Source organism: Eumetopias jubatus, unplaced genomic scaffold, assembly GCF_037043125.1.
Source record: "Eumetopias jubatus isolate StellerSeaLion01/CBP00866 unplaced genomic scaffold, mEumJub1_p1.0 scaffold_4, whole genome shotgun sequence".
Lineage (NCBI taxonomy): Eukaryota > Metazoa > Chordata > Mammalia > Carnivora > Otariidae > Eumetopias > Eumetopias jubatus.
In genome coordinates this window covers 72,882,569-72,907,288 of record NW_028274810.1, presented here as the reverse complement: position 1 = coordinate 72,907,288, position 24,720 = coordinate 72,882,569, and the positions used below count along the sequence as shown (strand labels likewise).

Below are 24,720 nucleotides of genomic sequence, written 5' to 3'. Positions count from 1 at the left end.
GTCTTTTTGGAAACCACTTTTGATGCAGTAATCTCTAAATTAGACCAGAACTCGGGAATTACGATTTTTCATAAGATTGTGTGTATGTTGTTTGAGTCACAATAAAATAAGGCTCAGCGGGGAGTCTGTTCTTCTCTGTCCCTCTCCCCCCCCACCCCACCACTCATGCTCTCTCTCAAATAAATAAATATTTTTTTATTTGAGAGAGAGAGCACAAGCTGGGGGGAGAGGCAGAGGGAGAGGGAGAGGGAGAAGCAGACTACAATTGAAAACTTAAAAAAAAATCTATCTATACACCAATGTGATTTGGTTTACTTTTGGTGTTGCACTGTGTGTGGCTTTGGATAAATGTATAATGTATAATGTATGATGACATGTATCCATTATAATATTATACAGAATAGTTTCACTGCCCTAAAAATCCTCTGTGTTCCTCCTGTTCATTTCTCCCTTCCCCCCCACCCCCTGGCAAACACTGATATTTTTACCATCTCCATAGTTTTGCCTTTTCCAGAAATGTCATATAGTTGGAATCATACAAAATGCAGCCCTTTCAGATTGGCTTCTTTCACTAAGCAATATTATGCATTTAAGGCTTCTCCATGTCTTTTCATGACTTGATAGTTTATTTCTTTTTAGCACTTAATAATATTTCATTGTCTGGATCTACCACAGTTTATTTATCCATTCAACTACTAAAGGACAGCTTAGTTGCTTCCAAGTTTTGGCAATTATGAATAAAGCTGCTGTAAACATCTGTATGCAGGGTTGTTTTTTTGTGTGTGTGGACATAAATTTTCAATCCCTTTGGATAAATACCAAAGAATATGATTGTTGGAGTGTATAGTAGAGTATATTTAGTTTTGTAAGAAACTGCCAAACTGTCTTCCAGAATGGCTGTACCACTTTGCATTCCTGCCAGCAATGAATGAGCGTTCCTATCGCTCCACATTCTTGTCAGTATCTGTTGTCAGTGTTCTGGATTTTGGCCATTCTGATAGGTGTGTAGTGGTATGTCATTGTTGTTTTAATTTGCATTTCTCTGTTGGCATATGATATAGAACATCTTTTTTTTTTTTTTGGAAGTTTTTTACTTTATTTTTATTTTACTTAATTAGGCTCCACACCCAACATGGGGCTTGAACTCACAACCCTGAGATCAAGGGTCACATGCACTACTGACTGAGCCAGCCAGATGCCCTGTAGAACATCTTTTTATATGTTTATTTGTCCTCCATATATCCTGTTTGGTGAGGAGTCTATTAAGGTCTTTAGCCCACTTTTTAATTGGGTTGTCTGTGTTCTTATTATTGAGTTTTAAGAGTTCTTTGTATATTTTGGATAATTGTCCTTTTTCAGATTTGTATTTTACAATTATTTTCCCCCAAACTGTGCTTGTCTTTTCATTCTCTTTATGTAGAAGTTTTTCATTTTATATTATTTTTTATTTTTATTTATTTATTTATTTTTTAAGATTTTAATTATTTATTTATTTGAGAGAGAGAATGAGAGAGAGCATGAGAGGGGGGAGGGTCAGAGGGAGAAGCAGACTCCCCGCTGAGCAGGGAGCCCGACGCGGGACTCGATCCCGGGACTCCGGGATCATGACCTGAGCCGAAGGCAGTCGCTTAACCAACTGAGCCACCCAGGCGCCCTTATATTATTTTTTTAAAGATTTTATTTATTTATTTGACAGAGGGACACAGCGAGAGAGGGAACACAAGCAGGGGGAGTGGGAGAGGGAGAAGCAGGCCTCCCGCTGAGCAGGGAGCCCGATGTGGGGCTCGATCCCAGGACCCCGGGATCATGACCTGAGCTGAAGGCAGACGCTTAAGGACTGAGCCACCCAGCCACCCCATACTCTTTTTTTTTTTTCAAGATTTATTTATTTATTATTTGAGAAAGAGAATTTCAAGCAGGGAGCCCAACTTGGGGCTCGATCCCATGACCCTGAGATATGACCTGAGCTGAAATCAAGAGTCAGATGCTCAACCAACTGAGCCACCCAGGTGTCCCAGTACTATAATCTTTTAATGACAGCCTACCAAGTACATCCTTTTTTCCAGATGAAGAACAGAATGTCATATGGCAAATGACTGAAGAGTCTCATCCTGTCCAAGGGTCTCTGGCACATGTGAATAATGCAGGCTCTGTTCTCACAGAGATGTATCTCTTTTTTTTTATTATTTGGATTTTTAAAAAGTTATATTGGATTTTAAAGCAAATCCTAGACATCATGTCATTTTACCCATAAATACTTCGTATACATCTCTAAGAGAAGAACTTTTTAAAATAGAGCCATTGGGGCGCCTGGGTGGCTCAGATGGTTAAGTGTCTGCTTTTGGCTCAGGTCATAATCCCAGGGTCCTGGGATCAAACCCCACATCGGGCTCCTTGCTCAGCAGGACCCTGCTTCTCCCTCTCCCTCTTCCTTTCCCCCTGCTTGTGTTCCCTCTCTCTGTATCTCTGTGTCTCAAATGAATAAATAAGAAAAATAAAATAAAATAGAGCCATCATGTTATTACCTCACATTAACCTAGTTCCTTAATACCTTCTAATACCTAATCCATACTTAAATGTCTCTATTATCTTAGAGATGCCTTTTCTAGTTGGGTTTGTTTGTTTTTTTTTTTTAAATCTGGGTCCAAACAAGGTCCACACATTTGGTTGTTTTGTCTTTTAATTATCTTTTATTCAAAACTAATTATTTTTGATAAATCATATTTGGATAAATAATCACAAAATAACATAAGATAGTATCTAGTAAAGCATTAAGTAAGTAGGATGTGGTCAAATATGAGTCACCTAGATTTCTATTAGACTCTTCATTGGCTCTGTTGGTAGCTATATGACAACTAGGTCAGAGAACCAGATCAACTAGCTTTGAAGCCCCATTCCTACCACTGTAGGCTATGTAATCCTGTGCAAGTTAATTTAGTGTTTGTTCTTAGTGAAGTTATACATGTGCATGGTTCGAAAAAACAATCCTACAAGGCTTGTTACCAACAGAAATGAACAAGAAAAAAAGTACTCCCCCGTTACCACTACTGCTTGATTTCCTACTGCTAGGAGGCATCCAATTTCAACTCTTCTAAGTAATTTGTTTGGTATTTACCTCCAGATCTCTAAATAACATACTTATATTGCCAGTTGTTAATATTTCTATTTTGGGTATTACCTATTGACTTTCTACAGTTGAAGGTGAAGATTTAGTACTCTCACACTGACTGCTTCTTCACCACAGGTAGGAAGTCCATCCTCCCATTCTGCCATACAGTTAGAGCAGCATTCAATCCATATGCTATGACCACGAAGATGCTGTTCATAGATAACATGATTACTGTTTTTTAACTGCACATTTTGTTTTTCCTGAAGTCAATTAAGTCTTGCCTTTTGTTTTGCTTAGTTTTCTGTGTATATTTCACTAATTCAATCCTAAGTTCTTCCTTAGTTGTATGAATCTGTTCTCCAGACATTCAAACACCTTAGGTGGTGTGTCAGTTTCATTTTCTTGAATAAAATATCTCTAGGAGCCTTCAGACGGGCATGGCTGTGGACTGTTTGCTCTTTTTTTTTTTTTTTTTTGGAACACCACACGAGCTTTATTTGTACAGCCCGTAAGATTTCTTTCTTTTTTTTTTTTTTAAGAGTTTATTTATTTATTTCACAGAAAGAGACAGCGAAAGAGGGAACACAAGCAGGGGGAGTGGGAGAGGGAGAAGCAGGCTTCCTGCTGAGCAGGGAGCCCGATGTGGGGGCTCGATCCCAGGACCCTGGGATCATGACCTGAGCCGAAGGCAGACGCCTAACGACTGAGCCACCCAAGGCGCCCCCAGCCTGTAAGATTTCTAGATCTGTCCCAGTGAGGGAAAAAGGGGCCTCTTAAACCTATTACTAAAATGCAAATTAATAATTGTTGATCAAACACACAGTGTTGACAAATAATTCACTACTGTGATCATCAGGGGGATAAAAAAACACTTTTTCCTAAGACACTCAGCTGCAAAAGGCAGGCAGTGTTGGAATCCCCCTCAGTGATCCTGCACCACTCTGGAAAATATGCCTTTGGGCTCTTTCCCATCCCCCAGGGCAGCAGCAAATCCTTCCTGTCGCCTTCTTTTGGCCAAAGCAGCCAAAAATTTAAAAGTCTTTGGTTCCTAGATGGCTAGATCCGCAAGTACTTTCCTGTTGAGCTCCACCTGGCACTTAATTAAATTGACAATGAATATTGGGTACTTCAGGCCGTGTCCTTGGGAGGCCGCTGTAATTCGATTAATCCAGAGTGTGCTCATGTTCCTCTTCTTCAGTCTTTGCACTTTTGTGCATTTCACAAACGCTCTGGTCCCCGTTCTCACCGCCAGCCTGTAGCACCGATTCTTCCTTCTCCGGAAGTGCCGCGCATGCTGCAGCATCTCCTGGACCTGCCAGTAGTGGTCAGTGAGGCGGCTCCGCAGCTAGAGCTGTGGGGTGAGGAAGACCATGGCGGCCCGCGGGCCGGCTTCTCCTCGACTGTTTGCTCTTTATCCCTGCTGCTGGGCTGTGGTCTTGGAGTCACTCTCCACCATCATCCTCTTCTGGTATATCTTGTTTCCTGAATTCCATGTTTTTGTTTTTGTTTTTTGTTTTTGTTTTCAATTCTTCTTCATTCAGTGGTACACATCCTCTAATAATTTCCTGAGAAAGGATGCATGAGAGGTAAATTTTTGAGACTTGCCTGTATGAAAGTATCTTTATTCTAAACTCATACTTAGTTGATAGTCATGCTGGGTATAGAATTCTTGGTTAGAAATTATTTTCCCTCAGGGACACCTGCATGGCTCAGTTGGTTAAGCATCTGACTTCAGCTCAGATCATAATCTCGGAGTCCTGGGATTGAGCCCCACATTGGACTCCACACTCAGTGGGGAGTCTGCTTGACCTCTCCCTGTCCCTCTCCCTCTGCCCCTCCCCCTGCTCATGCTCTCTCTCTCAAATAAATAAAATCTTTAAAAAAATGTATTTTCCCTCAGTATTTTGAAGATACTGCCCCACTGCACTGTAGGCTTTCAGTGTTCCTGTTGAGGGGTCTTACGCCATTCTGATTTATTTATTATTTGCATAAAACCTGTTATTCTCCCTGGAAATTTAAGTTTTCTGAAATTTCATGATGCTGTACCTTGGTGGAAGGTTCTTTTCTTTTTTTTTTTTAAAGATTTTATTTATTTGAGAGAGAGAATGAGATAGAGAGAGCATGAGATGGGGGAGGGTCAGAGGGAGAAGCAGACTCCCTGCTGAGCAGGGAGCCCGATGCGGGACTCGATCCCGGGACTCCAGGATCATGACCTGAGCCGAAGGCAGTCGCTTAACCAACTGAGCCACCCAGGCGCCCGGGAGGGTTATTTTCATATTGTGCTCAGAGGTCCCTTCAAGCTAAAAAAAACTCAAGCCCTTTAATTATGGAGAAATTTTATTGAATTATTTCTTTGAATATTTTCTCCCTTCCATTTTTCTTCTTATTTTCTCTTCCTAGAATGCCTGTATTCAGATGTTATGTCTCCTAAACGGGTCCTCTAATTTAAAAAGAATTTTTTTCTCTCCCACTTTCCATCTGTCATTTGCTCTACGTTCTGAGAGATTTCCTCGACTTATTTTCCAATCTTTTTTCATTTCTGCTATCCTGTTTTAATTTTCAAGAGTTATTATTTTCTTTTTATTCACTAGATGTACCTTTTTGAAAAATTGACATCTTTTACTTGTGTCATGAAGTATCTTCTCTTTGAGGATTTTAATGATTTTTTTTCCCTAAGTTTTCATCTTCATGTGTATTTCTGTTTTTCCACATTGCATTTATTTTCCAATTGTTTTGGTCTCTGTCTTTACATTGGATACTTTTTTTCTAATGCCTTGTGACCTCAGCCCATAGTTGAGAGTATGGTGTCTTGTTTTTAGTACTGTTTGCTCTCCCACTTCCACTGGTACGTGGGGCGCTCAGCAGTTGAGCCTTTGGGGAGTTATCTGGGGTATTTCAGGTTATATGTCAGCTTTCCCCACTACTAGTATAGGATTAACTTTGTGGGAGGTTTGCTGAGCCAGTTCCTTTTGTTTACCTGCTTTCCAGCTTCAAAACCTTTACGGCTGGTGTCTCCACTCTTGTTTTCTTGGACTTTGTGTCCTTCTGCTTTACAACAACCTTTTATGTCACTTAGAGGGGTTTGGAAGGGAGTGCAGGTATGTGCGTACCTTAAATCAGAGTGTGGCAAACTATAGTTCCTGCACCAAATCCAGCCCTTTCCTCTTTTGAGGGCGCTAGGACTAAAGCTTTCCTGTCTTCCTGCAGTTCCAGACCTCATCTGACACCTCACTCAGTTTCGGCACATGCCTAGTTCTGCTGCTTCTGTTGTGCACGTGCGTTTGTAAGCAATGCCAACCTCCCCCCTCCCCCCCCCCCGCAGGGGGCAGTGCGTAGTAGAATTCTAGCTATTCCCAGACTGCCAGGTCTCCCTATGGGTGCTGATGCCCCAGGGGGTGGCCTGCCCCTGATCCTTAGCCAACTGCCTTTTGTCTCCTGGATGATATAGCACTTTCTTTCTCAATTTCATGGTGACTCACTTTATAAAAATAGTCTTTGATGTGTCAAAGTCTTTTTTGAAAGTCTAAACAGATTGTATTGACGAGTTCCCTTTTAGTCACATGCATTTTTACCTCCTGAAAGAAACCCTAATATATTAATTAGGTATGATTTTAGCTTCCTGAAACCACACACCCCTCACTTTCAATGCTTCAGTGCCTCTCCTAAGCTGTTCCCACCCTACCAGCACAGCCTGTCCTATAAGGTCATCTCAAACCAGCTCAAATAGTATCGTCTCCGTGGCTTAGTAGGTTCTCCCAGCAAGAACTCTCCCTCTTGCATCTGAACTCCTATAGCAACTTCTTTATATTCTCCTCCTGATGGATGGTTCATAAACTCGTCCATGTCAGGGACCATGTCTAATCTTTTCCTGCAGTTTTTTAAGCTTAGTAAAAACCCTATTATATATGTTTGATAAGTTAAATTAATGAAATAAATCTAAGAAACTTCTTAAATAAGTCTATCTACTGCATTCATTCACAGCTGAGTCTGCCATCTGATCATTGTACAGAAATGGTTCCCACTGACGTTACAGATGTCCTCCCAGTGAATAATTCTGCTGTATCTTTTTATCCATCACTTTCTTCTACCTCTTGCCACATTTCAATATTCCTTCTTGTAACCAGTTCTCACCTCCTCTGGCTCCCTCTATCCTGCTACTCCTGTCTCTGATTATTTCACTGATTTCTCTTCCATATTCCACATTCCCCTAAATTCATGGTTGTGTTTTATTTTCTGTCCTCAGACCTTTTTTCTCTGTATCTTCAGGAATCCCATTTACTCAGGTTTTGTTTGTTTGGGATGGGGGAGAGAGGGAAGAAATTGAGGGGCTAACACTAGGAGTCAGAACCCTCCCCCCAGGATCTAGGCAATGGAGAATCTAGAACAAGAAACAGCCACGTGACCATTAAAGTATCAGCTCTGCTAATAGACCAATAAACCCCTCAAGTTGAGTCTCTTCTGTAAAGCTAGATTAGAGGACACCTCTTAGGACCAAGGTCCAAGTGGGGCCTTTTACTTCCCCTGAGAGTCAGACCCTGTGGGGTGAGTTGTTCTTGGAGCAGGTCCAGCCTGGTGTCAGATCCCCATGTTACACCCAGTCATTGGAAAGGCAGAGAGTGCTCCAGGGTATTAAAGGGTGAGGACCGGAAGGTAGAGGAAGGGAGCCCACCCAGACTACAGATGGCTCAGTGATAGCAAGACACATGAAAAGGAGAATCTCAGTTATAGGGTAAGCCTCAAAGGAACCCTGAGATCTAGTGGAAAGGTGATCTGTGGTATAGTCGAATGCCACAGACACTGGCACTGGAAGAACATTCTGGATTTAAGACAGCTCTTTAAGGTGTCTTGTTGCCCTCAGTGGCAGAGTTGTGGCTTTCACTCTGATCTGTGCCTCGAAGGTGGGCCCTAGGGCCCAGCCTCAAGTCTGGCCCATGGCCTCCCAGTCTTTGCTCTTCTTTGTCTGCTTGTATCTCCCCAGCTCTCTGTACTTCTCAGTTCAGGTCACCCAAAGGTAGACTGTCTGCCCCATAGATGGATGATGATCCCTCTGTGGACTGCCTGCCCCTGGGTCAGGTACCCACTGTGGTCCAGTCGTCAGTGGCCAGAGGAGAGGCAGGGTCATGGGGTTTAGATGAAGGCCCCTGCCAGTCAAGCAGCAGTCACCATCTAGTTGCCCAAACCCCACATGTAGATATAATCCTCCTCCTCCTTCATCTCTCACTCTCGTCCCACTAGTCACTCGTCCTGTAAAGTTTCCCTTTTGAACATCTCTAGCATCCATCCTTTTTTTCTTCCTGTTGCCACTGCCTTGGTTCAGGCTGCCGTGTCCTCTCCTCTGGAGCGAGCGTTCTCCTCCTTATCGATCTCCCTGCCTTCAGTCTCTCTGCCCTCATCTGTCTTTTACTCCCTTGCCAGAATAGTCAGTTTCGCTCCCACATAGCAGTCAAAGTTTATATTTAAAAAATAAATCAGATCATGTTACTCCCCTGGCTGAAGCTATCGAAATACAATCAGACTTTTTCTATGGCCTCCTACGTAGGGCCTCCCAAGGATCTGGTTCCTGTCTTCCTCTCTGACCTCATTTCCCATTCTCCTTGTGTTTTCAGTGCTCTGCGTTCCAGCAACACTGGCCTTCTCACTGGTTCTTAAACGTACTAAGATTGCTGAACTTGCTTTTCCTTTGGCCCAGAGCTCTTTTTTTTCCTTCATCTTCTCTTTGCTGGCTCCTGTCTTCAGTTCTCAGCCCACAGGTCACCTCCTCAGAGAAGCCTTCCCGAAACGCCCCATCCAGCATGGCCTGTACTTCACCCTTGGTTACTGTCACAGCGTTGAACATTCCTCGTACCACTTACCACTGTCCGAAATTGTTTTGCTCATTTGTTTACTCATTGTTTTCATCTCCCTGCCTAAAACATAAATTCCTTGAGAATAGGAACAGTCTTGTTCTTTCTTACTGTTGTATCTGTAAGTCTGGTGTGTAGGAGTTGCTTCATAAATATCTGTTAAATTAACAAACAGTGAGATAGCTCCTTCATTACTCTTATGCTTAGCTTTTTATCCCCAACTTTATTAAGACATAATTGACAACATAATTGTAAGTTTAAGGTGTATGGTGTGATAATTTGACATACATCTGTATTTGTGAAATGATCACCACAATAAAGCAAGTTAGCACATCCATCGGCTCACCTCGTTACCTTTGTGTGTGTGTGCATGTGGTGAGAACCTTTAAGATCTGCTCTCAGCAAATATCAAGTGTATAGTACAGGACTGTTAACTTTTGAATGCTTAGCTTTATATGTGTTTTTATTTTACCTGCTTGCAAGCTACTTGAGGGGACCATTTTTTTTTTTAATTCATTCTTCCATCTCTAGGGCTTACACGTGGTAGATAGCAGAAGATACTTGTTGAATGTGTACTGCAACTGCTACCTCGTACCCAAATATGCAGCTCGTTCACATAATTTGAGTTTTGGAAGCCCCTTCAGCGACTGGAAAGACTAAGCCCCATTCTTCCTCCTCCTTTTCTATTCCTTTTATCTGCCTCAGAAACCAGACACAGGAAACATCTGACCATAATAAAAGATTTCCAGTAAACTCTAGGTTTCCTCCTTGAACAAAGTCGTGCACAGCAATGCTCTGTTGTACCTTGGTCTGGAATTCTGTTTGGTCACTTGTGTAGCGCACCACATGGCTGCCTCTGGCCTGGGAGCCAGAAACAGCTGGAGCCTGGGCTGCCCGAAATAAAAATGACATATTTGTTAGCCGGACAGGGAGAAGCCTGGATATTCTTGCTCTGTTTCTTGCAAAACAACCTTCTTGATTTGTTGAATGCCGAGTTTTCGCTTTAGCCGTCACAGTGGTTTATGACTAAAATGACCTTACATCCTTTAGAATAAACACAAATAACGAATGACCAAACTAATTCTCAAGTCTGTGCCTTTAATGCTCAAAGCAAAATCTATCAAAGCTTATGCAAAACATGAATATGTCACTGACTTCCTCCTGAAATTGCCACCCTGTCACTCGCATCTTCAGCAGTATAGACTGGTGCTCTTGGGAGCCGTCCACTACCACTGGAAGTAACATCTGTGACAGACCCTGACGTTTTCCTTCCAGTAAGGTGCTCATCTGCTTCCTGCTTACTCTTTATGTGCGCTTATCCACTTTATTTTTATTTTAGTTGTCAATTAACTTGTCTGTCTTCCTTGGCTCTTATTCGGCCCCCTGCCTCTAGTATCTGGCACAGGGCCTGGCACATAATCGGCATTTGATAATATTTGGCAGGGGGTGGGGTGGGGTGGGGTGGGTGGGGGTGGGGAGAGGGAAGAGAAAAAGAATAATAATTTTAAAAAGCCTAGTCTTTTCAGGAATTGATGTAGCTGAGATATATTTAAGTGGCATGAAATAAAAAGATGACCTCAGTAACTACAGGAAAAAGCTGAACAGCTTTTTGGTATGTACAGTGAAAAATGAAGGCAATCAAGAACCTTCCATCCTTTTGCGTTGGTACCAGTGAGTTAGAGGTTAAAATCCTACAGGTGGATTAAAGAGTTCTTTTTTTTTTTTTTTTTTAGTTTTTAAAAAATTATGATGATGATGATACTATAAGTAATACATGTTCACTTACAAATTTTGCAAAAACACAGAGTAGAAACATTACCTATAATTCTTTCACCCAGAGACAGCCACTGTTAGCATTTCATCTTGCTGCTTTTAGGCTCAATTAAGTTTTAGTTAGTCTTTTACTTAATTTTAAGCCTTTCTTCCTTGGTTTATATTAAAAAGTTTAAAAGAGATTATTTCAGGACTGCTTGAGAGTACAAAGAAGGTAAATTGCAATTGGAATGGTACTTGTCAACTGCAATAAAAAATCGAGATGCTATTTTTATTGTTGTTGGTTTGGGCAGTCAGCTCCTCAGGAAGCCGGTCCTAATCTTCTCCAGGTGGCTGCAGCCTCTAACCTAGAAGCTTCGAGACCACTTTTCTTATTCCCCTTACACTGATTTGTGTACATGCCTTTATTTTCCTAGGAGGAGGCCACACCTGAACCCCTGAAGCTTCAGTGTCAAGGGACAGTTAGGTTGACTTAAATTGAATGAGAATCTATATGCAGAATGGATTTTTTTCCCCCCAGCTTCTGAAATACCACTTAGATCACATCACCTTTGAAAGCAAGCAAGGACATTTACTGGTTTATTCCTTTGTTGAAGAAACACATTGACCACTGTCTGTGTGTCAGTCACTGAGTGAGACATCACCACCTCAGAATGAATACACGTTTCTTGTCCTCAGGGAACTTCAGATGCTTAATAAGAGAAAAAGAAGTAACCAAACATTATGAGAAATAACATAATAATAGTATAGTGATGTCCTAAAGAAGAGGGTGAGCAGAACTGGCCAGAGAAGGCGTCAGGAAGAGGGGATGATTGGGGCGCCTGGGTGGCTCAGTTGGCTGAGCGTCCTGACTCTTGATCTCAGCTGAGGTCTTGATCTCCAGGTCATGAGTTCAAGCCCCGCATTGGACTCCACACTGGACGTGGAGCCTCCTTTAAAAAAAGAAAAAAGAAGAGGGGATTCTTGATTGGAATCTTAATGGAAAAGTGGGAGATTTTTTGCATGCAAATAGGCAATGAGCACAGTATGTCGGATGAGTGAAGACATGCTGGTGTATACCTCTGGGGAAATAGAGGTAGTTTGGCCCATTTGGAACATGAGATATATTAAAAATGGCAAATGAGAGAAAATGAGGGAATGTCAGAGCTTGGACTTTATCTTACAGGCTGCGGGAAGCCTCTGAAGAATTTTAATCAAGAGCAAAGGCACAGTGAGGTATACTTTTCAGAAACATCGTCAGCAGTATAAACGATGATGGAAACAGGCCACGTGGGAGGCAGGGGCGTGGTTAGAGGCTATAGAACAGCCCCAGCAAAAGTGGGTAGGCAGATGTCCAGAAAGGCAAATTTATAGAGACATAAGTGAATCAGTGATTGCCTGGCACTGGAGGTGGGAACAGGGCGGGACTGTAAATGGGCATGGAGGGATCTTTTCAGAGTGATGGAAATGTCAAAAAATTGCATGTGGTGATAGTTGCATAGCTCTGTAAATTCTCTAAAAAAGTCATTGAATTGTACATTTAAAATGAGTGAATTTTATAGTATGTAAATTATACCTCAATAAAGCTCTTTTTAAAAAAGAGAGAAATAAGGGGTTCTCTTCTGGAAGGGCAGTAGCATTGAGAGAAGACAGATGTGTGAAATGTTGATAAAGAAGTAGAATTTGTAAGAGTTAGACATTGGTTTTGTCTCACAGAGGTAGGATGGTTACCTGTCATATCAACCAAGTGTCCTTCCTGGGCTTCTACATTTTTGTAAAAAGACATCAACCCTGTCATCTCCTTGGTGGGTTTCAAAGCATATGTATCTGCCCTTAACTGGCAGTACAGACTATCTGCCTCTGGATCCTTATCAAAAAGGATCTGTGGGGCGCCCGGGTGGCTCAGTCGTTAAGTGTCTGCCTTCAGCTCAAGTCATGGTCCCGGGGTCCTGGGATTGAGTCCTGCATTGGGCTCCCTGCTCAGCAGGAAGCCTGCTTCTCCCTCTCCTACTCCCCCCCCTGCTTGTGTTCCCTCTTTCACTATGTCTCTCTCTGTCAAATAAATAGATAAAATCTTAAAAAAAAAAAAAAGGATCTGTGGTCCATTCATTTCTCTAGGCACTGTTATTCAGCAAATGGCTATTGAGTTCCAGGCATTCTGTGGGTAATGGAGCAGGGGATCAAGCAGGTACAGTGTCTGCCTTTGTGGCACTGATAGTCCAGCAGTGGGGACAGATGTTACTTACAGTTAAGATAACTATTGGGTTGGATTTCCTTGTGCAATAAGAGAAAATGACATCAACCTGAGATCGGAAGGATAATGCTGGGGTGGGAGTGGGGCTGTAGACCCTGGTCCTGTATGCATCCAGCTGGCTTTCCTTGGTGGTGAGTGAACCTTTGGAGTCCGGGGTATCCAGGCTTGTCTTGGGCCTTAAATTATCTTAGTGTTCCTTATAATTTTTATTGAACTATACGTTGGCTTTATGCCATCATTTTGTACAAGCTCGTGTTGGAAGAAATAACCATACCAGATTCACACTCACTTATTATAGAAATGCCGTAGAAGTTACAGTCTGCAACATCATACAGCATCCCCCGTTTATTGTTGGGACCCACAAGAGAAATTTCCTCCTGATGACTGTTTAGTATTTGCTTTTATATTTTGGTCTTTTAGCCACTTGGAAGCATCCCACTCCATCGAGCTTCAAGTCTCCACACATGGCCATCTCTCTGCCTGGAACGCTCATTCCATTCTTGTTAGGTTTAACCCCTGCTTACCTTCAGCTCTTAGTTCAGGTGTCACTTCTTTAGGGAAGCCTTCCCTAACAAACACCCACTCCCCTTCCTAACTAGGTCTGGTTCTTTTTTTTTTTTTTTTTTTTTTTTTATTTTTTAAGTAGACTACGCACCCAGCGTGGAGCCCAGTGCAGAACTCGAATTCATGACCCCGAGATCGAGATCTGAGCTAAGATCAAGAGTTGGATGCTTCACTGACAGAGCCGTCCTGGTGCCCCCTTGGTCTGGTTCTTAATGGGAATGTTCACAGCACTCTTTTTTACTTAGTCAGTTTTTAGTTGGATGCTTTGTTGTTTGGTAACTTTTTTTGTCTCTTAGGCTGATGGCAGGGAGATCCGTGAGGAGACCGTGCTTTTTTGTTTGCTGCTATATCTCAAAGTTAGAGTATAATATCATGCTCAATAAATATTTACTGAATGGTTGAATGAGTGAATGCACCATGGGCACTAAATCTTGTAACTGTTCATTTTCTCCTTTCCTTTGGCGGTTTGGGAGCTCTGGCCTTCTTGATTCTACCTCTGGTTCTCATGGCATGCATTTTGTGTACTAACATTCCCCTGACTATATACTTCCTTTCTTGACTTCTTCATTTTTAAGTTCCAGTGTGTACTGTAAATTCCTGTAGGCCACTTTAAGCCCTTTGGGAGAAGAAATAATAAACAGTTGGGTATATGAATAGGAAAAGAAAGGGAGAAGTCAAAGGGAAATGTTAGTGCCTTTAACCAGATGCAGGAGAGAAGTTTTCTGTTGTATTGCTTTAATTTTATTTTCATTTTAAGAAGGGGGGAAAAAAAGCATGTCCCCTAATTTGGCAGGAAATGCCTCTGAAAAATTTGGGGCCTGTCTCTGCCCTGCGATGTTCTTCCCGGTGGCAGAAGGCTTGGGGCTAGGCTCGGCAGGGCCTCCTTGGCCCAGTGGGCGGGTGGGCATGGACCTGTGGATGTTGTCTGTGCAGCTGAGTGTTCCAATCCAGTTGAATTTCCCTTGGGGGAGGGTTTGGGCAGAGTTGGTGGGAGCTTGTTTTTTGTTGTTTTTTTTTTTTTACTCTAAGAAGGAGAAAGAAATGAACTTGTCCTCTTGTGTTGCAGATTCAGTGGTTCTTTCCTTTGACTCCGCTGGACAAACACTAGGCTCAGGTACCAATCCCTCCCTCTCTATCCTTTCAGCGCTCAGCACTTGGCCATATTTGAAGTGGAGCCTGGTGAGGTTGCGGGGGGGAGTATCTGGGGAGGGCAGTGGAATATCTCAGAACGGTGGGAAAGTCTTCAGAAGCTTTTCTGGGGGCTCATGGCCTAGAAAGGGGGTGCAACATCCAGAAGACTTTGCCAGTTGCTTTAAAAGTGGGCACTGGAGGAGTTTGGGTAGATGCTCTCTCCTCATTCAGAGTGTTCCAGGCTCATATAAAGGGTATGTGTTTTCTGAGCACATATCCTGGCCCAGAGAGTGGGGCATAGGGCATTGAGAGACCCCAAGCTCTGGGGATGCTAGAGAAGATAATCATCAGGGCTCCCCAGCAAAGTGTCAGGCTGATGAGAGTATGACAGCTTCCTGAGAACATGCACTGTTGCATGTTTGCACACACGCCCCATATACTCAAATACACCCCTGCCCCAGGACGCGCACTTACTGTGCACTTGTACCAACCCATGTGCCAGGCCACAGATGCCCCCTCTTCCCCGTGTCTCAGCATAGGACACACAGACTGACATGCCCACTCCTTGGATACCAAATCCCTCCGGCTTGATGGAGCTTGGCTCTCCCAGGTCAGAGGCAGTCTCCCTGCTCCACATCACTGTGCTGTTGGCGGTGAGCAGAAAGAGACGTCACTTCGAGTCTTCAACTTGCTGCCATTACGTTGGTGTGGGAGCCCCAGGATGGCTTTACTGTGTGAGAAGAGCACCTCTGGGCATTAAGCCTGCATTTTTAGTTGAAGCTGGTGGTTCTTGTAACGGTGGGTGCTGCTTGTAAGTAACAGGGAGGCTTGGCTGGCCTGGTGAGGGCAGTCAATCCATTTTGCTGTCCTTGAATGCAGTAGATTGACGGTTCACAAAGCAGCTGTTAGGTTCAGGCAGTTGTGGATGAGGGAAAGATGAGTTCAGAGGATGCAGTCACGACTGTGCCTGTTTACTAAGGGCTTCCTATGTGCCAACACCGTGGTAGGTGCTTTAGACATGTTTTGCAAGGTGGATGGTGTATCTTTGATTGTAGATAAAAGAAACTGATGCTCTGAAGGGTAAAGTAACCTGTCTGGGGCCACTCAGATCTGTCCGCCTCTGCAGCTCATACTGTCTCCCTTGTTATCTTGCTCTCTCATACCGCGTATGGTTGAGATGTACTCCACCCAAGTGCTGAGACAAGAGAGATCAGTGTAAGGGAGTGGACAGAGAGAAAGTTTTTAAATAGACACAAAAGTTGTGTCTACTTTTATAGGAAAAGATTGATCAATTTTATTACATTAAAGTTAAGAACTCCTCATTAATCAAAAAGATGCCATTAACAGAGTGATAAAAGCAATCCAGATTGCAAAAAAGATATATTTATAATACAACCACCCAACAAGGGGCATGTTTCCAGAATGAAGAACTACAGAAATCAATAGGAATAAAGAAACAACCCTGTATCGAAATAAGCAAAAAGGCCTAGGTAGGCACTTCACAAAAGGGGAAATCCAGATGGCCAATAAACTTATGAAAAGGTGTTCGATTGCATTTTGCATTGCTACCTAGGGAAAGGCAAATTAGGATTACAGTGAGATACCACTGCATCTCTACTAAAATGGCAAAACTTGAAAAGCTTGCTATTCCGGTGTTGGTGAGGATGTGGTACAGTGGAAACTCTGAGTCTTTACTGGCCAGAGGGTAAGTTGGTTACAACCCCTTTAAAAAGACCATGTAGTATCTAGTAAAATTTGAATATACACATACCTCATGACCTGGCTTTTCCTCTCATAGCTGTATTCCCTACATAAATGGATGCTTCTATATGTACCAGGATATGTGTACGAGATACATGTACAAGAATCTCTGTCATTGGATGCAGCTAAAGGCCTGGACAGGTGCATTTAGCAGCTATTTGAGGACTCAGAAATATGAATGGTAGCAGACAGATTGGGGAAAAAGACTAGAATTAAGAGTGCTGCCACACTGGCAATGAATTTCTCATTTTTCCCCTGGTGTCCCATGTCCTAGACTCAAGCAGTGCACATCAGGGCACAGCCAGAGGGAATTTCAGAAGACCTCTAGTTAGGGCTCTGGGGTGGGAAAGGGGCTCTAAGGCTCAGGCAGAGGGGACGTCTTCCAGGGGTTGTCTTTTCCTGTGTTCTCTCGTGCCTTAGTCCCCAGGCAGTCCCACAGTAGTGGTGGTGGTGGTGGTGGTGTCAGTGGCAGCATGGGGTCTTCACGCACCTAAAACTGAAGGAGGGAAGCCTTCCTCTCTGATCAGAGGACGTGTAATCCCAGGAGGGTGGGGTGAAATTCGTTGCTTTTTTTCCCTCCACCTTCCTGCTGGTTGGATTTGGGTACAGTTTGAGAAGTGTGTGGCAGAATGTGGTAACTAAGTTCCCAGCTTTGAGGCCAGAGAACCAAGAAGGGGAAGCCTAGTGAACTGGATGGTGCAAGGAGAAAACAGAGGGAAGAATTCAGGAAAGTGATTCCGGAAAGTTACTTAAAACCTTATGGGCATTATAACCCCTGAGCTGTGCATGCATGTGTTGGATTCTAACCGACATACCAAAGACTTTGAGAACTGATCTGAAAGATAGACCACTGCCTGAGTCCAAGACTGGACAGTGGGTGGCGCCCACAGAGGACACACCTAGGTAGGCTTTGGAACTGGAACTGACATTGAAACCACAGCCCATGGAAGGCTGGTCAGAACTTGTCACCTAAATCCAACCTGGTTGAGAGTCTGGTAGAACAAAAATGTCAACATTCTCTACTGGATTTATTTATTTATTTATTTTTAAAGATTTATTTATTTTAGAGAGAGAGGGTGAGTGTGAGCAGGGGGAGGGGCAGAGGGAGAGAGAGAATCCTCAAGCAGACTCCCTGCTAAGCGCAGAGTCTGACACGGGGCTCGATCCCAGGACCCTGAGATCATGACCTGAGCTGAAATGAAGACTCAGACGCTTAACTGACTGAGCCACCCAGGCGCCTCTCTCCACTGGATTTAAGCAAGACCTAAAGTTTCATAACTTCATATTCAAAATATCCAAGGTATAATCCAGAATTACTTATCATGTGAAGAACCAGGAACATCTCAACACAGATGTTGGAATAATCTGATAATGACTTTAAAGTAGCTATTATAAAAATGCTCCGCAAAATAAGAGCAAACAGCATTGAAATAAAAAAAGATAGAAACTGTTAGGCCCTCCCCTGCAAAAAAAAGAAGATATTAAAAAGATAAAGAACCAAATGGAAATAAAAAAATACAATACTGAAATTTTTAAAAACCCAACTGAATGGACTCAATATCAAGATAGAGACAAAGAGGAAAGAATCAATGACCTTGAAAGGAAAGCAATAGGAATTATCCAGTGTGAACAACAAAAGAAAAAAGTTAAAAAGTCGAGCAGAGCCTCAGTGATGTGTGGGGCAATACCAGAAGGTTACTGTCTGCTGTTGAAACCCAGAAGAAGAGGAATAGTGGCAGTGCAGAAGAGACACGCAAAGGAATAATGGCTAAACCTCCCCAGATTTGGTGCCCACGTGGGGTTTATCTGTTAACTGGTGAAGAAAAAGTATTTGACAAAAATTCAACATCTACTGCTGATAAAAACTCTCAGTAAACTTAGAAGGGAACTTCTTCAACTGGATAGGCGGCATCTCCAAACAACCCACAGCAAACAGCATACTTCATGGTGAGAAACTGCTCTCCCTGTGAGATCAGGAACCACTCCTGCAAGTCCTAGCCAGTGCAGTAGGGCAAGAAAAAGGAGCAATGAGAATACAGATTGGAAAGGAAGGCGTAAAACTGACCCTTCTCATAGGTGACATGATTGCCCACATAGAAAATCTCAAGGAATCTACAAAAAAAAAAAACCCTCCTAGAACTAATAATTGAGTTTAGCAAGATGATGGGATATAAGGTCAAAACATAAAAAATTAATTATATTTCTATATACTAGTAATGAATAATTAAAAATTAAAAATTAAAAAAAAATTAACAGCAGCCCCTCCCAAACCAAAATACTTACATGTAAATCTAATGGAATGTGTGTGGGATCTGTGCACTCAAAGTGGTTCCTCTCCCATTTTTTTGTCCCCGTCCCCCAAAGTGTTCAAGCCACAGACCTGGCAACCACTTTTTTCTAGCAGCTCTGTCCAAGGTACCATCTTCTCTCCCCTGGGTAAGGGAACATCTACTGGTCTCTCTGCTCATTTGTCACCTCCCGGTAGTCCATTCTCCACACTGTAGCCAGAGTGATCTTTTAAAATATAAGTCAGATCATATCTTGTTCCCGCTGAAAGCTCTCCATTGACTTCACGGTGCACTTAAAATAAAATCCAAACTCCATGACGTACGGAGTCCGACTTGCCGGCTCCCACTCCAGTTTCTCTGGAATCATCTCAACACTTGTGTGTTAGTCCATTTTGTCCCTCACTGCCCTCAAGCCACATTGGCCTTCCTGCAAGTCCGTGAATAGGCCAGGCCCCTTCCTGTGTCAGGGCCTTTGTGCTCAGTGTCTCCTCATCCTAGAATGCTTCACTCTTACTGTGATAATCCCAGGTCTGTGTTCAGATGTGCTCTCTGCAGGAAGGCCTTCTTGGACCACTGCACCTAAAGTAGTCCATTCTCTTGACAGCTAGTCCTTCTCTAAGAAGGTATGTCATTATTTCTTAGCACTTATCCTTCCTTCAAATTATCTGCTGTTTACTTGCTTACTGTCAGTCTCCCCCAGTAGAATTTGCCCGGGGACCTTGCCTGTCTTGTTCATCACTGTGTCCCTGGAACTTAGAGAACAGTAGCTGGCATATAATAGGTGCTCAGTGAATATTTGTTGAGTGAAGAGTAGAAAAATAGAAATGGTGATGTCCATCATGCAATGGGTACTTAAGGATTACATAAAAAAATGGCACATCCATATGGTGCAATACTGTATAGCCATTAAAAATGATGATGTAGACAACCCCAGTGCAGCTCTTCCTGCCCACAGGTCCTGGGTCTGTGCCTTAATAAAACTACCTTTTTTGCACCGAAAAAATAAAGATAAAAAAATTAAAAAATAAAGATAAAAAAATAAAATTACATTTTTATTTTATTTTTATTGACACAGAAGATGTTGATATTGGTGAGTGAGCAAAACAGGAACAAAGAGCATGTATATTGAGGCCGTGAGTAAGTAAACTTATATATGCACATTCACACATGTATTTATGGAAAGAGAGATTTCTGGGAAGATTTTCACCAAAATGTTTACAGCAATTAACTTTAGATAATGGGAATTTCAAATGATTCTTAACTTCATTCTTTAAAAATCCAAATAAAAAAAACTTATTTTATGGTTAATAAATAGCATGTGTTAATCCTACAGCTGGGAAAAAAGAAAATTAATTTTTTTTGGAGACAGGGACTCTGTCTTATTTTATATAATAATTGCTTGGTGATTATTTGTATTTATCTGCCCTACGAGGTGGTAAGCTCCATGCAGTTTAAGGTACCAACTACAGAGTGAGCCATTTTTGCTATGTCTTATCCCCTCTTTTGTCATGTCGTCTGCCAGAATTCTCCTGCAGCTTCATGCAAGATGCCCTGGCATGGTCTGGACACACTTGCTAGAATAGAATTGAATTCCCTGCATGCCCTGCTCAGGGCATGGCTATTTTCCCAGGACAGAGGAGAAATAGGTGCATGACGCGTTTGCCAGCGCTGGCTGGGCTGGGGTGCCAGCCTCCCAATGAGGTTCCACTTTCCGTTGGCCCCAGGTATGTCACGCTGGAGAAGAGCTATGCTGTGCTGGGACGGAGGGTACCAAGTCACAGGGGACCACAACTTATCAGGAGCTTCTTGTGAGGCCTCTCCCTTCCCCCACACCAGTGTGCACCCATTTAAGACTGGATTTCAGTTTGTGAACTTCTGAGTTATTTTACTGGGTCACTTAATTTAGTCTAGGTCGTGCATTTTTCTGTGTTTATTTTATAATATTGCTTTTCCTATTTTAGTTGGTCTTTGATTAATTGATCCTCCATTATGATTTATTTCCCTGACTTGAGATGATGTGGGAGCTGTTTGCATTTTGGCCAGCCCCTCTGGGCTGTTGCTGACTCCCATGATTCATGTGGGGGCCTGGCTGGGGCCTTTTGACATCACCCTGGGGCAGAGGGGTGGCAGGAATAGATAATTGCCCTCCCAGCAGCTACTCTCTTCATATGCGGGTCTGCAGTTCTTGCAGCCTCTGAGAGTCAGCGTGGCATAATTTAAAGAAAAGAAGCTTCAGAGTCAGACTTGGGTTGGTTCAGCTGGTCCACTTACTGGTTGGGCGTCTTGAACATGTTCTCTCTGCTCTCTAAGCCTCTGTTCCCTCATCTATAGAATGGAGATAGTGCCTGCCCTGTAGGGGCTTAAGGATTAAATAGAGAGTGTAGGTAAAAGTACTGGGAGTAGCGTGAGTATGCAGTAGGTGCTCGATAAACAGTTGTTCCCCTCACTTTCTCCCTTTGCCTGCTGTGTCTGACAGTCCATTTGCAACTGTTGCCAACTTTCTCCTTCACCCAAGCTATGACCTATATTACTTCTGTTTAATATAGCTTATGACTGTTTTTGGAGACTGTGCAGTGCCATTCCTTCGGAAATGAGAGACCTGTTTCGGTTAAGATAGATCCTTGTTCCATTTACCCCTCAGCCCTTTGCACTTAGCAATTCATCATAGCTCAGAGATTGGAGCCAAAGACAACCGCTTTAGAGAAGATCTGGCTGCAGAGCTTCTTCCTTAATGTGGTTGGCGTTTTCTTGCCTGTTGGCCTGTCCTGTCTGGCTGGCTTGTGTGCATTCTAATATGAAGCACTGTAATTTTCCGATGGAATGACATCCATATCTTTATCCCATAAACTTTATATACCCCAGTAGTATTCTTCAAACTGTTCCTCTTCGTGGGAAATGTTCACCGATGTCATCAGCAGCCATTAGTTACTAAACATCTACTGTGTGCAGATTATAGGGACAGCTGATGAGATTTTGTGGTGGTTCTTTAGAATGAAAAAGGGAAGTGGGTCACTGGAGACCAAAAATGCCAGTAGCACAGTTGGCTCACAATGTGCACCTGTGTTCCAGAAATTCCATTCTGGGCCTCTGTGGCCTAATAATGAGGCTAGAGTAGGATACTTGGCTTGAGGGAGGTCTCCCTTCATCCTAGAATAGGATCTCGCTGTGTAGTGCGGTGTTCCTGGCTGTTTACACGTGACAGCAGAGGTTGAGAATGATTCTGTTCGTACACCATGCTAAAATAAACAGGAGGGCACTTAGGGTTATCTAAATCGGGCATTGTGAGAGCATTTATAATTTTCTTTACAGAATTATGAACAAAATGAAATACGAAGTATTATGAAATATATTAAATGTTGAACACAAATAGGCATTTTCAAATTTTTAAGTGAAAAGCTTGAGCTTATTTCAGTGTTCATAATTTTTTATATCAGGGTTTATGCCTCAGAGGTGGTCAGTTTTCATAAATGTTCCATATATGCTTGAAAAGAAAGTGCATTCTCCACTCGTTGGGTGTAAGGTACTCTGTATATCGGTTCAAATTTATTAATTGTTCTGTTCAAGTCTTTTGAATTTTCACGGATTCTGTGAGCCTGGTTTTTCAGGGGTTCTTGTGTTTCCCATTATGATGACAGGAGACGCGTATATTTCTCCTTGTAGTTTTGTTAATTTTGTCTTACAGAGAGAGAGGTTTCATCACCAGGTGCATACACACTTTAGTGCATAGCCCCCTTTTGTTTATGTCCAGTGTCTGAACCTTCTAGGAGTTCGCGTGAGCTCAGAAGACTGACTTGGTCCTTTGGAATGGCAATGGAAGAGTTAATGGTTAATTTCGAAGGCTGTAGGCATCTGAAAAAGCACTGCGTGCATTCATGGGTCTGACATGGTACAGGTGTGGGAGGAGAAGAGCAGAGATTTGCATTATCCATGCCACTTCCCACCTGGAGCCAGGCAGAGGACACATGTGTGCTCCTTGGTCAGGGATTTTTATAATGCTGAGCTTTGCAGCCTGGCTAAGGCAGAAAGCCCAAACCACCAGACTAAACATTTCTCCTTCACTGCATAGCTGTGGGCTTGCTGCTTTGACACCTGAGGAGAGAACACCTTCAGGCACTGGGTGGGGGGAGGGGGGCTGCATATGCACATCAGCCTACGTTGTGCACGGCTGACTTGCGAGTCCCAGAGTCTTCTGTGCTTACCACAGATTTGGCATCAGTGGACTGCCAGTGAGACCCAGGCTTTACTGCCAGCTTCCCCAGATGCAAATCAACCCTGAAGAGTTGGTACACTCAAAATAGCATTTCTGTTGTCTAAGCTGCATTCACATGCAACCTCAGAAACACATTTGTATACTGTGAGATGTTCTGGGATCTACAGCCTTGCCTGCACCTGATAGTAAGACACTCTGCTCCTGTGTCCCAGAGCATTATGCCTCTGCCTCCCTGATTGCTTTCTATTCTAGTTTCCATTTCCTAAAGATCAGACTTCAGCTTTCCTGCTAGTCTGGGAACTCCATGAGGAACAGGGCACAGATCAGACCACCAGTAACCAGCTTCTGAATGTGAGAGCGCAGTGCTGGTCAGATCCGATCTCTGGCTGCTCTGGAAATGGTGTTAGTCACTCAGGAGCCTCAGGAAGTCTTTGTGGAGAAAGTTAAGTTTTAGGCTTTTATAAATGACAGGAGGGAATTGCCTGGATGAATGTGGAGTCCTCAAAAGGGAACCCCAAAGTAAAAGCCAGAAACCGAAATGGGGGAGGAGTGCCTAAGAAGAGTCAGGGCAGGTGACTATGACGTAATCATCTGGGTGGGCCGGAAGCGCTGTAAAAGGTGGCCAGACTAGTGACAGAGAGGAAGGAGACAGAGAATCCAGGTCTTAGGGCTACTCGTTAGGCTCTTTTGGTCATCTGGTCACTCCGTTCATTCTTCCATTTGTTTAGCACATTGATGGAATACCAACCTCTGTGCCAGACCCTATACAAGATATATATAGTTAGGATTGTTTAACTGCAAGCAACAGAAACTGAACCCGGCTAACTTAAAGAAAAAGGAATTTACTGGAAGGTCATGGGTACCCATAGAACCAAATTAAATGTCACACAGCTGGCCCTCGGAAAGAACATGAAGGGCAGTGCCAGGAAGCTAGATTACAACAAACAGTCCATTTCTTCAGCACCCTGTTTTACTCCCTGGCGCCACTCAGCTTAAGAGGGAAAGAGTCCAACTAACTAACCTAGCTTTTGTCAAGTGCCTCTGCTCTGGGCAGGCAAATCCTGTTGACAGTCTCACCACTTGCCTGTAGGAGAAGAAGGGCAGTTCCTTAAAAGAAATTCAAGGGGCTTGTTTCCAAAGGAGGACAGAAGTGCCATGAGGACAAATGATTGTTAATGCTCTAATACTGTGTTAGAGGAGCGTGAAAGAGAGGGCACAACCTAGGCGAGAGGGTCAACGCATGCTCTTTGGAAAGAGTACATTTGCACTAGGGTCTAAAGGATAAGCGGGAATTAACCAAGTAAAGAGGACACATTTCAGACAGAAAAACACTGCTTCTCAAAAAAAGTCTTATGTTGAGACAGCTCATGGCTTATTCAAGGAACAGAAAGAAGGCCGGAATGGCCTGAGCAGAGAGCTCAGTGGGGAAGATAGTGCAGTTGGAGATGGAAAGGTAGGTAAGGGCCAAGCCATGAAGGTCCTTGTAGTGCTAACCGAAGTACCTGTTAGATTTTGCTTTGACAACTGTATCTTGAAGGATGAGTGGGTGTTTGCCAAGTCAGCAGGGTGAGTGAGGGCATTGCAAATAGAGGAAACATTGTCTGCAGTAGCTCTCAGGCAGAAAAGCTGCCCAAAGGGGAGTGGCGGAAGGTGAGGCTGGGAGGACAGGTAGAGACAGATGAAGAGCTTGCCGCATGGCCTAAGCAACAGTGCCGATCCAGCAAAAGCAGTGACCGCCAATGTAGGGAGGAGGATCTGTATTTAGAAATGAGAGACGGTGCACCAAACATGTCTTTCTTGGAGGACTG

General features: G+C 43.2%; 1 protein-coding gene and 1 pseudogene across 1 annotated transcript in view; one reads left to right on the top strand and one right to left on the bottom strand.

The window, feature by feature from the left end:
- The window catches only part of ST3GAL3 (ST3 beta-galactoside alpha-2,3-sialyltransferase 3), a 171,417-nt gene that overhangs the window by 45,705 nt on the left and 100,992 nt on the right, over positions 1–24,720 (top strand). Inside the window, exon 3 of the mRNA XM_028123443.2 lies at positions 14,589–14,636. Coding sequence (XP_027979244.1) covers positions 14,589–14,636 — 48 coding nt within the window. The remainder of the gene's footprint in view (positions 1–14,588; positions 14,637–24,720) is intronic.
- On the bottom strand, positions 4,032–4,481 carry LOC114224298 (large ribosomal subunit protein bL20m pseudogene; annotated as a pseudogene).